The sequence below is a fragment of the Canis aureus genome, chromosome 17, assembly GCF_053574225.1.
Source record: "Canis aureus isolate CA01 chromosome 17, VMU_Caureus_v.1.0, whole genome shotgun sequence".
Lineage (NCBI taxonomy): Eukaryota > Metazoa > Chordata > Mammalia > Carnivora > Canidae > Canis > Canis aureus.
Window position 1 is genome coordinate 59,613,126 of NC_135627.1, and position 13,658 is coordinate 59,626,783.

A 13,658-nucleotide genomic window follows, 5' to 3' on the forward strand; every position below is an offset into this window, starting at 1 on the left:
AAAAGCCATAATTACCAGCTTTGCCACAGAGCTACACTTCAAGAATTATTAGGCCTTCTATTAGACCTTTTAGAGGTGAAAATTAAAGTAAAAATTTCACCAAAAAACTCATTATGTCATAAATATTAAGCTTAAAAAATGCCTTAATAATTACCTAAACTAAGAGATAGATCCAACCACAAAAATCTTTTAATGGATAAAAAGTTAACACCTTACATAGTGAATGGGAAATGAGTATTAAGCATGGCACAGAATTAAAGAGCATAACACACAGCAAAATAAATAGGACTTTGTTTCCCGAACTAAAAAGTGCCTAAGACTTGTCTAATTATACAGAGCTTTTAGGTAGGCAGCATTCTGCACCTTCACATTTCATATCAACATCTCCAAATCCATAAATCACTGTTTTAAAGTGGTTTTTTACTCTATCAGCTGAGTAAAACACATCCAAAACCAATTGTTTTTATTTCATGATACTCTCCATTATTTTATACTCTGGTAAGAATCTAAATTTCTTTGGGTTCCCAAGTTGGAAGCCAAATAGGAGAGGTTTATCTTTCTCTCCTTGTATTAAGAGACCCCAGGGAAGTCTGGCTGTAATGTCTGAGCTTCCATGAATTCTTTTAATATGAAGACTGGGATTGCACTTTCTACTGATCGTTATATTCTCCCACAGTGCTGGACATCTAATGGTCTCAAACTGAATTGAAAAATCTGGAACACTGTAGTCTCAGTGAATAGGTACTTGGAAAAACAAGAATTATAGTAGATTCAAAGTCTCAGTGAATAGGTACTTGGAAAAACAAGAATTATAGTAGATTCTATATATAGAACACTGTAGTCTCAGTGAATAGGTACTTGGAAAAACAAGAATTATAGTAGATTCAAGATTTATGTAGAGTCTAAAAGAACTGATTCAAGCTAAAGACTACAGAAAAAAAATCCAATGGTATTTTTCTATTAGTTTACTCGGGTAGGGTGCCTGAGTAGCTCAGTTGGTTAAGAGCCTGCCTTCAACTCAGGTCATGATTTTGGGTCTTGGGATCAAGCTTCACATTGGGCTTCCTGCTCTGCAGGGAGTCTACTTCTCCCTCTTCCTCTGCCCCTAATGCTGCTTGTGCTCTGTCTCAAATAAATAAATAAAATCTTTTTAAAAAATTGCTTACTTGGGTAACTGCATACAAAATGAGATGAAAATATAGATGTATATATGAATACTAACTAGTTGAAAGTGACACAAAATTACACATTTAATCAGTGAAATCAGCCAGCCAAAACTGGAATGTACATAATATGCTAATAAAAATGCAATGCTACAAGAATGCTTAGTAATTAATGTTAAGGGAACAGAAGTTCAGAATGAATGTTATTATGACTATAATTGATATTAAATCTTGACTTACCTCCATAATTTAGGAGTCATAAAAAGATAGAAGTCATCAGACCAGGCATATAAGTCGGATGCAACTAGGACAGAAATACAGAAAAAAATGTTCCCAGTTCTGGATAACCTTATTTGAAGTTCTAGGTTTACTGAACTTGATTAATCAAATGGTTCAAGTTTTGAGGTGAAATGGTCTAAAAGATGCTGATATATCCAGAAGACATATTACTGAGTTTTTTTAAAATGCTATTTTGGAAGCACAGATTGATATTTTAGATTTCCTTATATATCATTAAAATGGTACATTAAAAAATCAATTCAAAATATAGAATAATGTGGAATTTCTTTCTGATGAAGGTGGCTATTTTTTATAGCAAGTAGTAACTAGATAGAAGATATTTTGGCTTTTTAAATAGAAATCCTACAACACAAGGTTTAGCTCCTAGAAAACAAAAATTATTGACAATTAAAATTTTCCCTCCTTTGGCCACGTTTTAAAATCCTGCTACAATGTACTGAATCCCTGTTTGATTTGTTCTAACACTTTTTTACTCAGAAGCAAACCTGATTTAGGGTGAGAAGAAGAAAGTCACAGGCCTCTTAGAACCTTCATTTTTAACTGTATTTCTCCATCAAAACCAAGTATTCATGTAAGGAATCTCAATTACCTAAACCTATTTTGGCCATCTCCTGGAATTTTTTGTTATATCTCCTTTGAAATGCCACAACTGCACATTTGGAAAACTTGTCTTCCTGGTTTTCAAATTTCTGTTTATTATTATAGCTCTTCAGCCAGAATGCCATGTCTTTGTGCTGTACTGTTTCTTGAAACTGGAGACCAGCACATTTCCCACAATTCAATTACCTGCCTTTCCATTTGAGAAATTAAAGCCATGTCAATTTTATAAAGTTTTAACTGACTGAATCATTTGAACTTTAAGTTCTCAGTTTCATTCCCTCAATCTAATACTGGGAAAGATCTTAGTTTTATTAATAAATATGACGGTAAGGTTCAAGAATATAACACATTTAGTCATTGATGCTCATAACTAATACAAGAGTAGGGATTTTCTTATAGGCATAAGCTTAGGATATGACAGCCTAAGGAAAAAAAAGGGGTTGATTTTTAGAAGTGTTTATTTGAGATTACATACCTCATCAAACAGTTTATTTATATAAATTTGTGCATCACATATTTCTTTTTAAAAGAAAAAGATTGGGGTCCTCAGTTGGTTAAGCATCAGACTTGTGATTTCGGCTTAGGTCATGATCTCAGGGTTGTGAGATCAAGCTACAATAGTTACATCTAGTTAGATCTACTACAACAGTTACATGCCCAGTTTCTTCATTACTTTGTTACTATCTTAAAATCCTTCTCCATGTAGTATATATTGCTATATTTAATTCCATTACTTTGTCAATTTCTATTATTCTGTTTCAAGAGGCCATAATGTCTCTCTATTCCATATTCTATCAAGACGAAAGTCCTCTAATTTGTTTTCCAGGCAAAGGCCTAATTACTTAGTTTTAATCCAGTTATTCAAATTCATGTATCTGTTATTCAAATTCATGTATCTCAAGCATCTGCATCAGGTCTTAAGGCAGAGGTCCCAAGTTTACTTTTCAGGAAATATTGCATTTTTTTTCCCCTTAAATACTTATCCACAAACTAGGGAAGTCCACTATTTAACAGTTCAGTACATCTTTTCTTGAAGTACATCTCTTTTTTTTTTTCTTTAAGATTTTATTTATTTGAGGGATCCCTGGGTGGCACAGTGGTTTGGCGCCTGCCTTTGGCCCAGGGCGCGATCCTGGTGACCCGGGATGGAATCCCACGTCGGGCTCCCAGTGCATGGAGCCTGCTTCTCCCTCTGCCTGTGTCTCTGCCTCTCTCTCTGTGACTATCATAAATAAATTAAAAAATTAAAAAAAAAGATTTTGTTTATTTGAGAGAGAGAGCTCAAGCAGGGGGAGCAGCTGAGGGAGAGGGAGAAGCAGGCTCCCAGCTCAGGATGGCTCAGCTCCATCCCAGGACCTGGGATCAAGACCTGAGCCAAAAGCAGACGCTTAACCAACTGAGCCAAACAGGCGCCTCAGTTCAGTACATCTTAATTTACAGCATACAACAGGCCACAAATGATAAAATGAAGATTTTTTTTTTTTTTTTTTTACTGAGTCAGCAGAGACAACAGTCTAATTCCCCTGTGCTTCCCCAAAGTTACTTACAATTCTGTGACGAGAGGATCATATCATGTGCCAATTACTGCCCTCTACTAGAGTGAGCCGTTGTCAGGCACTCTGCTCTATACAATGTCTGTTTTCTGCTTCCAGTCTCAGTCCTTTCTCCACATGGTCTAGGTACACATGGAATAGTCAGTTCTCACCTTTTGGAGGGGACATAGTGGCAGTGTCAAAATACAGGCCTAGAAAACAGGTCATAAAGCAAATCAATATAGAGGCGAAACTGCTTTGCCATATAAACCATATAATTGCTGGTTGTAATTCTGGCTTTTGGTTAAATGTTAAGTGTAACAGTCAACCAACCTCAAAGCCAAATCAAACTCAATAGCAACAACAGATCTTTCAAAAACTGTAATTTACATACAGGTTCTGAAAAACAGACATCAATGTCATAAAGATTTTATATAAAAGCTCTAAGGGTACATAAAAGTAGATCTTTATCACATTATAAATAGGACTTAAATGTCCTAGCAGAAAACAAATGCTCCACATTTGAGCCACAGTTTTGTCTTCAGTTTCTAAAAGCTTTCTCTGGGGTGTACCTGGCTGGCTTAGTCAGTAGAGCATGAGACTTGATCTTGGGGTCTGAGTTCAAGCCCCATGATGGGTATAGAGCTTAAAAAAATGCTTTCATTGGTGTGACGTGGATAGTCTTTTATACAATAGCCCAAGAAAATTTATTAGAAAACCTATTTCACTGAATAAGGTGGTACCAGTAAGCAGATGGATTCAGAAGCATAGTATTTAAAGAACTGCAGCAGATGCTCAATATGTGGTTTTTTTTATGATTATGATGATGGTGTTTTTTGAAAAGTATTTTTAAATATAAATACATTCTATCTCCCATCTCCTCAGAGACACACAAATAAAGGCCAACAGAAAATAGGTTAAACTATACTTCATTGACAAGTTTTAGATAATCAATTAGATTACCAATGGCCCTCCAGAGGGATACTGAAATTTCACAGGCCTTCTGTTGATAAACCTACCCACAGGTTTTGGCTTTAACATTTTTTTTAAAAAGGGCATTTCAAGAGAAATAAGACTCGAGTCTTCGTAGGTGGCATACTATCAAAGGAGACCTGTGTACATAGTAAAAGGTAGAGAAATTCTTAAATGACCAGGAGGAGCTTGGGCATTTCTGTATTTATCTAGCGGGCATTTAGCCTTTCCAGAATAAATTTATCATAAAGATATTATTGCTGATTTTCAGCAATCAGCTGCCATTCACCAAGCACCCACTATGTTAAGTTTGCAGAGTATACAATACAGAGTTAAAATAATCCCTGTCCTTAAAGGCAGGGTATATTAAATGTTCCAGGTCAGGTATATGAGCACAGAAGAGAGAAATGGCATTTCTAGCTGAGGAGGAAATATGAACTGGGAAGATTTAATGCAAGGGGTATAGATCCTGAGAATATTTGACAGTTGAGATGAGGGAAAGGGTATTCTAAGAGTAAGCAACCTGAGCTAAAGTTTAGATGCAAATTAGAGAGGCATTTGGAAAAGGAGTATTTCTATTTGGCTTAACAGCAGTTATTTGGTTATTGTATCACAATTATTACCGTAGTGGTAAGGTAATCTTACCTAGAGAAAAAAAAAATCCCTGGTGGTAGGACTTTGGTTATGAAACCCTTTCAAAATTTCTCACTTGATTTGTTAAAATCCATAGACCCCCTAGTATTTGGGGCAAACTTGTCTAATTTAATCCTAGACTTCCTTCTAATTGTGGGTTTTTTTCCTTCAAATCATCATTCCTTTTTGGCTCTCAAAGGGTTGCAGGCAATCCAATACTCGTTTTCTTCTAAAAACAATCTCCTACATGGTTACACTCATTTCCCTACCTATTATTCCCCAATACCAATCTTTCTTTTCAATCTAGTGTAGGTGTTTTATTCCTTCCTACTTGATGCTTTGAATCATATTTCCTGCACTTGAAAGTCTCTGATTTCTTCATTTCATTGAATTAATTCTACTTATTCTTTAAGCCCAGCTCATCTCCCACCTAAGTCTTTTCTGATGGTTTAAGTCCACATTTTCTGTGAGCTTCTACTGAACTTCAAGTCTGCACGACAGAATTTACACTCCACTATTTTCTAGTTGTTTCTCGTATGTTAGTACATATTTCCATCTAGGCTCAAAGTTCTTTGCTGACAATGACCATCTTTTTTTGGACTGCAGCAAAGTACTGGCCATAGAATAGGCCCTTAAGAATCACTTGAAAAATTAAAACATTTTAAAGTAAACTCTATGCTACATGTGGGGTTTGAACTCATGACTGCAAGAACAAGATCTGTATAATGTACTGACTGAACCAGCTGGGGACTCCCAACTTCTAAAAAATTTTAAAGTTCCATTTTAATAACTATTTTTAGTGACTTAAAATTATATTTACTTTCACTCACAGGTTTGAGGCCTCAAATTATAACCAACTCAGATTTTTACACTATTCAAGAATAGATGTACATATGAGTAGAACTGTCCTACTGTACTACATGAATATGACATAACCATGATCAAAACCAGTGGCCATACTTGATAGTCCAATCCCCCCCCCCTTTTTTTTAATCCAATCCCTTCTGATGCAATTTCTGACAGTAGGAGAGATCTACAAGTACATGGCCTTGCTTACAATCAACAGATTATAACTGAAAGTTTCATAATGCAAATCCTTTACAATGTACATCTTTAGGTGTGTGGTCAAATCATGAATACAATGTAATATTGTTCAGCTTGAAATAAAGTGAAATCTCCTTTAAGGAAATTGGAATTCCTCAAGTTGAATCCTCAGTTAATGTCCCATTAATTCAGTTAAATGCTTTATCTGATAAAATTTTAAAATTCTATTATTTTTCACTTATAGTACAGCAAGTACTTCTTTAAGTTCCAGTGGGGATTGTTTTTCTTTTTTTAACTGTCTCAAAAATCAAGATGTCGGTTTGACAAAGGGTAGGAGAAACAAATCTAACAATTTTTTTCTATAATGGCAAAGTTAAACATATAACTTGCAAAATTCTAATATTCAAGTTTCCACATAAATCTATAAGATTTAACTTTTTTCCTTTGCCTTTATAGTATGTCAATATAAAGAGTTACATGCAAAATGGTTATATTGGAGGATGATTTTGCTTAGGATTTTAAAAATATGGGGCAGGACAGAGCCAAATTCAATCTCTCACTTATAATTTTAAACTGAGGATTGGAGAGAGACTGCAACTTACTTAAGGTCATACATCTAACCAGTAGTAAGTACCACAGCCAATTTTTAAATATCTGAGTAGGACCACACTTAACTTCTCTGGGATAGGAACAGTTTAAACTTCTATTTACATTGTCATTTCTTTAGCAAAATAACCAAGCTACTTAAAACACTTCTTTAGCATAATATTCAGAAATATGAATTTATTGTACTGCATTATAACCTTTTGCTCTGCTTCATTTCATGGTCTTCTAAACCAGTGGGAAATCTTTAGCTTCTTTTACATGCTCAACTGTTATCTAAAAGAAATGGCACCTTGAGGACACTGAAGAGACTGGTATCAGAGGGAAGGGCTCTGAACAAAGTGACTTGGATGAATGAATAGCTGTACACACATTACTGAATGAGAATGAACTGATGGAACTTTGTCTGAGATCTTAAAAATAAGGACAAAATCATAGAAAATAACCAGATGTGCGTATCTAGAATCAAGTTACCGTAATGAGCATTTTCATTCCTAATTTATATTACTGGATCTTCCACATTATTCCTAATTCTTGTATGAACTCCTGAATGAATACTAATTCTAAGTTATTTCTTTAGAGATGCTTACATTATTTTCTGTGGGAGCAAGTAACAGAACCAAAAGCACAGTCTAAAAAGAATTAATCTAAAACATCCATTTTACTATTTTTATGAGAACTTTCATCTTTTCAACCATGAAAAATTAAATATAAAAATATTTACTAAAAGTAAACACTGAATGCACAAAAGTTCTAAAATTCTAAGATTGTTGATAACAGAATTCTAAAAGTTCTGACTTACATTTTAAAACTGCCATGTTAAAAATAAATCAGATTTATTCATTCAATATTAATTTAAATGTTTGCTGGATATCTACTATGTGAGATATGTTTTCAGTTTAGTTTTAATGTTGCTTTTATATGTGTAAGGAAATGGTTATTAGAAGTAACATCAGGTATCACTAATTTTAAAACTACAGTCCACACATGAATAAATTAAAATTATGAAGATGCAAACAGTACAATTTTATATAAAAAGATTATCATACTAAGACAGGAAATGAAACAAAATGATAGTAATAGTAAATTTAGCTAGAAAAAGTAATTTCCAACCACTTTAGACCCCTCCGTGGCTAATACTACAGTAGGCTCCCTTATCCTTGGCTTGGCTTTCCATGGTTTCAGTTACCTGCTGTCAGCTGCGGTCCAGAAGCAGATGATCCCCTTCTGATGAAGTATCAGGTCTATAGTAGCCTAATGCTACATCACAAGGCTTATATCATTTACCTCACTTCATCACATAGGGATTTTATCGTCTCACATCATCACGAAGGTGAGTACAACGTATCTTGAGGGACCACATTTAGGTTAACTTTTATTATTGTTACTGTAGGTTTTTTTTTTCTTAGCAATTGTCAATCTTACTGTACCTGATTTACAAATTAAACTCTACCATGAGTGTGTGTGTGTGTGTATATATATATATATATATATATGAAAACATGGTATGTATAGGGCTCAGTACTAGCTGTGGTTTCATGCATCCACTGGGAGTCTTGGAACATATCCCCAAAAGATAAGAGGGGACTACTATATGCAGGCCTGGATTGAAGATGAGGTTGTAAGAGGATTTCACCATCTCATGCTTCCTTTGTGCCATGTGTTGTATCTAGAATCTAGATATCAAAATCCTATTCTAAAGCAAGGATATCTCAGGCTTTTTACTTGTCTAAAAATGAGGATAAAAATTAAAAATAAAATAAAAAAATGAGGAGGATATGGAGTATTCTCTGGAGGCGAGAAGTTTATTTTAGAAAAGTGATCAAAAAATGAAAACTAGTTTTAGAGTAGCAAACGTGTTCGGTAAGTTACCAAGGAATTCATTTGTTAACTATAAAACACCTAAATATTTGACAAGGTAGGTAGGTTATGTCTAGTTTGGGTGGATTAACTATGAAGAGCAACAGAGGCTATGTTGTATAGTGAACAAGCTATTAAGATTCGTTTGGTAATATACCTGGGGCCCTCAAACGAAAGTAGAGCCCAGAAACTAGATTTCCCAATGCAGAGCAGAGCATTGGAAGGTCACAGGTTTAGGCAGACGGGGTTCAGGATTGTGTACCGTGGAGTTGAGGCAGGCAAGGTTTGGGAGGGAGAGTAGCATGAACACAAACGCAGTGCTAGGTAAAGGAGGAACGCCCAGATCTCAGGTAAGGATGCAAACGAACACATCTATTTCTTGAGGTGGTAGAAACAGAATTAGTTACAAAGAGCTTTCTGGTCAGATTCTTACACACAAGCTTGTATGATTTCATCGGCTTAAGCAAGGCTGACTTGGACTTTAAAGCTGTCTTAAGCAAACTACTATAGGGTCAATCAGATCATCGATGAAGTGGGAACAAAAGGCCATTAAGTAATTTTAATACTTTTTAAAGTACTTAAAACTTTTAAAACCCTGAATCTTGAGAGGTTGGAGAAGCTAACTGAAATTCCTGACCTCCATAGTGCTTTCTTGTAAAATCTGAGAAAGAACATCTGGGAATCCATTTCAGCCTGCTACAGACAATTTTTCTTAAGACTTACATCAGATATATTGTCAAAGTTTTTCTTGCCTATGTTACCTAGGAGATAATGAGAAATAAGAGCCCTTACAAAATAACTATTTCACATATAAAACTCTTATTACCTGGCAAACATCATTTCATGTTTCTAATTTATCTTTCCTTCTGATCCTTTGGTGAAATTGTGATCCTGGTGATCTATAAATAGGTTTGACCTAATTGAGACTGAGAGACTTCCACTGAAAAGCAAGATCTAATTTCTGGCTGCCTAGGGAGTGGTTTTGAGTGGCCCAATATCGGGATCATTACATACCAAGGAAAGGAACTACCATGTTACTGGTGTTGGTGCTAGGCGAGGCCACCAGTTCTACATCCTACATTAGTCATAAATGGGCAGAGTTAATACACAGTCTCTGGACTCAAGCCTGTTAGGCTTATGGCCCAACAGCAGAGAAATAGGAAAATCATCACAGTAGGATGTAAGATAAACAATAAAAACTTGTTATGAGGATGATAGTACAGAAAAGGGACTATGTTCCGTGTGTATGTGGAGAGGCTGAGAGGAGGTTGCCCTTCTAAGCTAATACCTGAGGAGGTTTCTAAAAGCTAAGAGTAAGCATTTGCTATACTGCCTGGAAATGCTCAATGAGACAGAATGAAGTTTATTTTTTTTTAAGCCCTGCCAGAAGTCCAATTCTTTAAATTGATAGGAAATACTAAGAAAATAATATGTCGGGGATCCCTGGGTGGCGCAGCAGTTTAGCGCCTGCCTTTGGCCCAGGGCGCGATCCTGGAGACCCGGGATCGAGTCCCACGTCGGGCTCCCGGTGCATGGAGCCTGCTTCTCCCTCTGCCTGTGTCTCTGCCTCTCTCTCTCTCTGTGACTATCATAAATAAATAAAAATTAAAAAAAAAAAAAAGAAAAGAAAATAATATGTCTGATAGCTTAGGGATTATCTGCAAAACAAGTCACAATTTATATCGCATAGTTTGCAGCCTTTTAGCTACAAAAGGTCTGTTTTTCTTAGATTCTAATGAGCTTCCAGAGATACACAGCGTGTTTGAAATGACAATGGTGCTTGATGCTTTACTGCCTTAAAAACAATACAACCAGGTGTAACATAGGTTGTGTAGACTTTATTCTGGACAGTTAGGTGGGGGCAGTTTACCCAGGACTATGCCATTATGCTGAAGCTGACTGAATTCATTTACCTGCGTGTATGTCCGTGGGCCATACAAACACACTCCATGTCAAATCTCACCAAAACACACTTCTAAGAACATGTCTCCCTGAAGTGGGACAATAGTACCATCATGGAATATTCGAGAAAATGATCTGCTTTTGGTAGAATATTTCCACATACAAATCTATCTTTAAGGTATCCGTATTATTTTTTAGCATTTTAGTGCTTAATGTTTGTTAATTTTATCTCCTCTACCTCTTAATATAGGACAGAAGCTGTAAATATAATTACTAAGAGCATGATATCTGCAATCAAACCACCTGAACTTGAGTAACTGGCCATCCCCACCCCTTACAAGTTATGTGGCATCAGGCATACTGTTTTCCTGTAACTCCCATTTCTTTGCTTGTAACACAGGGGTAATGATGAACTTCCCTCACCAGGTACTTATGAGACTTAAGTGGGTTACAAAATGTAAAAGTTTCTGGGAAAGGACAGTGAATGTACTAACAGTTATTTCTATCACTAATAGCAGTATCTAAAGCTTGGTTTCTATATGCAGTTTGAAAAAACCAACCCTTTGGTATTAAAATACTTTAAAATTTGATTTGGGTCATCTTCACTAAATTATGTAAACAATAAAAAATTATTGGTTTATTTCCCAGAGTGGTAAATACACCTTAAAAAATGTGCCACAGTTGACGTTCATTATTGTATTTACAATTATCTCATATCCATAATGTCTCAAGTAATTTTGAAGAGAACCAGAGTAGTTTGAAAAAGTACTTAACTATAAAAACTCTTAAAGGCCTGGATTAAAAGATGTCATAAAATTATCTTAGCCAAGCCATAACATTGTCTCAACAATGATTTGGCCCCATAACAACTGGCAAAGATACTACAGAATCATTTCCTGCATATTTGATGCCAGAATCAACTAGACCCCACTGCCAACTTCAGAGTGATATTGATCCTCCTGGGAACACTCCATTTAATAAGTTACTGAGCACCTACTATGTGCCTGGTGAGACATGAAAAGCTCTATTTGAAGCTGGATCCCCCTATATTTTACTACAAAAAGAGAATCCCATGAGTGGTAATTCTAAGTCCAAGCCATGGCCCTGCAGTCTTATGAACATACAAGCACCACAAAATATAAACATCAAAGAATGCCTGGTTGATAACTCATCTCAAACTAAAATGTACAATTAAGATTTCTGTAGAATCAATTCCTTCCTGTAAGTTTATCTGTATTTTTCAACTTTTCTCTCTTTTGGTCTTAAGAGGAAAATGAAAACTTAATAATCTAGTTCTATACCAGATTTGTCCAATAGCCTTCAAAAAGTTATCCTTCTTGAAAACAAATGCCAACCTATGAAAGCTTTTAGTATTTAAATATTATGTTCCAACTCTAGTATTTGATAAGTTAACATTTTCATTTATTTCATAGTTCTGACAAGTGACATGTTTCTGGAAATCTTGAACTTCTTAGGGCACCTTCCTTAGACATTGTCAAGTCTGTTTAAACAATGATTATCAGCAGAAACTATCCAAAAGCAAAACAAAAAAAATTCCATCATTTCCCTATCACTTTCTTTAATCAAAAATTGTCCTTTGTTAGCACAAATGCTCTTGTATTTTAAAGGAGTTAAGATGATGTATTCATTTTCTTCATTTCAAATAGTATCTTTAAACCTAACTACCCCCCCTCATTCCCATTTCATCACTTTTGAGGTCCTCGATAAAGCAGTCCACTTCCATAATGCACACATTCAAAGTTGGTAAAAAGCCCTTGCTTGTTTTAAGGAGCTGTATTTTCATCTCTGAAACTCGATCTTTCTGGTTTTGCTCTTTAGTGCAAAACAAAATACCCAAGCTTCAAGATTGTTACTTGTCCTTTTTTTTTTTTTTTTTTTTAAGATTTTTATTTATTTATTCATGAGAGACACACAGAGAGAGGCAGAGACAGAGGCAGAGGGAGAAGCAGGCTCCATGCAGGGAGCCCGACGTGGGACTCGATCCCGGGTCTCCAGGATCATGCCCTGGGCTGAAGGCAGCGCTAAACCACTGAGCCACCTGGGCTGCCCTGTCTTCTCTTTTTCAAGAAGTTTCTCAATACCTTCATCCATTCCTTAGGATATTTGAACACCCCATTTTCAATTCTCTGAATGCACTCTAGTTGGTTCACACCATATTCTACATGTATCCTGATATGAGCCATACACACCAAGACTTCCAACCACGATGGTTTATGGGTTTATTAGCATATAATAGGTTTATTAGCATATAATAGGTTAACCCTAAATAAACCGTTTTCATGCTAGTTTTGAAATCTGTTCAAACTCTACCTAAATTCCAAATTAAATTATCCAACTTGGCTATCCACAAACCAAGACCATCTGGTATTGTTGAAAATAAGAGTACACTAAAGGAATTCTCTTTTTTTGGATTGGGGGGGGGGATTTACTTTCTTAATGAATATAGGAAGTATAATAAAAACACCATAAACGTTTCCTGAAGAGTATAACTAGTAGAATTTTCTAAAATGAGTAAGTCAACACTTTTTAAAGGTCCCAATTCCTTGAATTTTAGAGGTAAACACATCTAAGAACCATTAATTTTTAAAAATGGTACAATAGCTTATTTATTATGGACCTGAGGCTTTACCTATGGGTGGTTTTCCTGTTTTTTTTTTTTTTTTTTTTTCCAAAGGATGCAATAAACCACTAAAACGCTGACAAAACTGGTACAACAAAGGGTCTGACTTGAAATCTGTGCCATAGGCCTGTTTTGGTGACAAATACCCCTCCCTTCCACAAATAAAGTAAGAATTTTAGGCTTCCCGAAAATATTTTCTTTATTCTACTAGCCAAGTTTTCAGGTTCTAAACTGTTCTAATTTACTATTAAGAGTTTTAGTTAAATTATAAAATATTTACATGTGAGAAAAACAAGTTAAGACATACCACTTTTGCTTACATTCTAAATAGATCAACAGAAAGGTCATACACTATGAATTCATACAGTTGTGTCATATTCATTTAGCCATGTTTTGAACTGAAGTGTC

General features: G+C 35.4%; 1 protein-coding gene across 39 annotated transcripts in view; it reads right to left on the minus strand.

Annotated features, from left to right (window-relative positions):
* LOC144288107 (uncharacterized) overlaps window positions 1-13,658 on the minus strand; it is a 128,095-nt gene that overhangs the window by 41,820 nt on the left and 72,617 nt on the right. For 22 of the 39 annotated variants that reach the window (XR_013356063.1, XR_013356058.1, XR_013356059.1 and 19 more), the window contains 2 exons: window positions 3,611-3,807; window positions 1,404-1,467 (listed from right to left, as the gene is read on the minus strand). Coding sequence is in view for 9 of the 39 variants with exons in the window: in XM_077855815.1 (XP_077711941.1) it covers window positions 1,404-1,467; window positions 3,611-3,632 (86 nt within the window). In the remaining 30 variants the exon portion in view is untranslated. Of the gene's footprint in view, window positions 1-1,403; window positions 1,468-3,610; window positions 3,808-7,047; window positions 7,124-13,658 lie in introns of all 39 variants that reach the window. The other 17 variants (XR_013356081.1, XR_013356080.1, XR_013356083.1 and 14 more) reach the window with 5 other exon arrangements.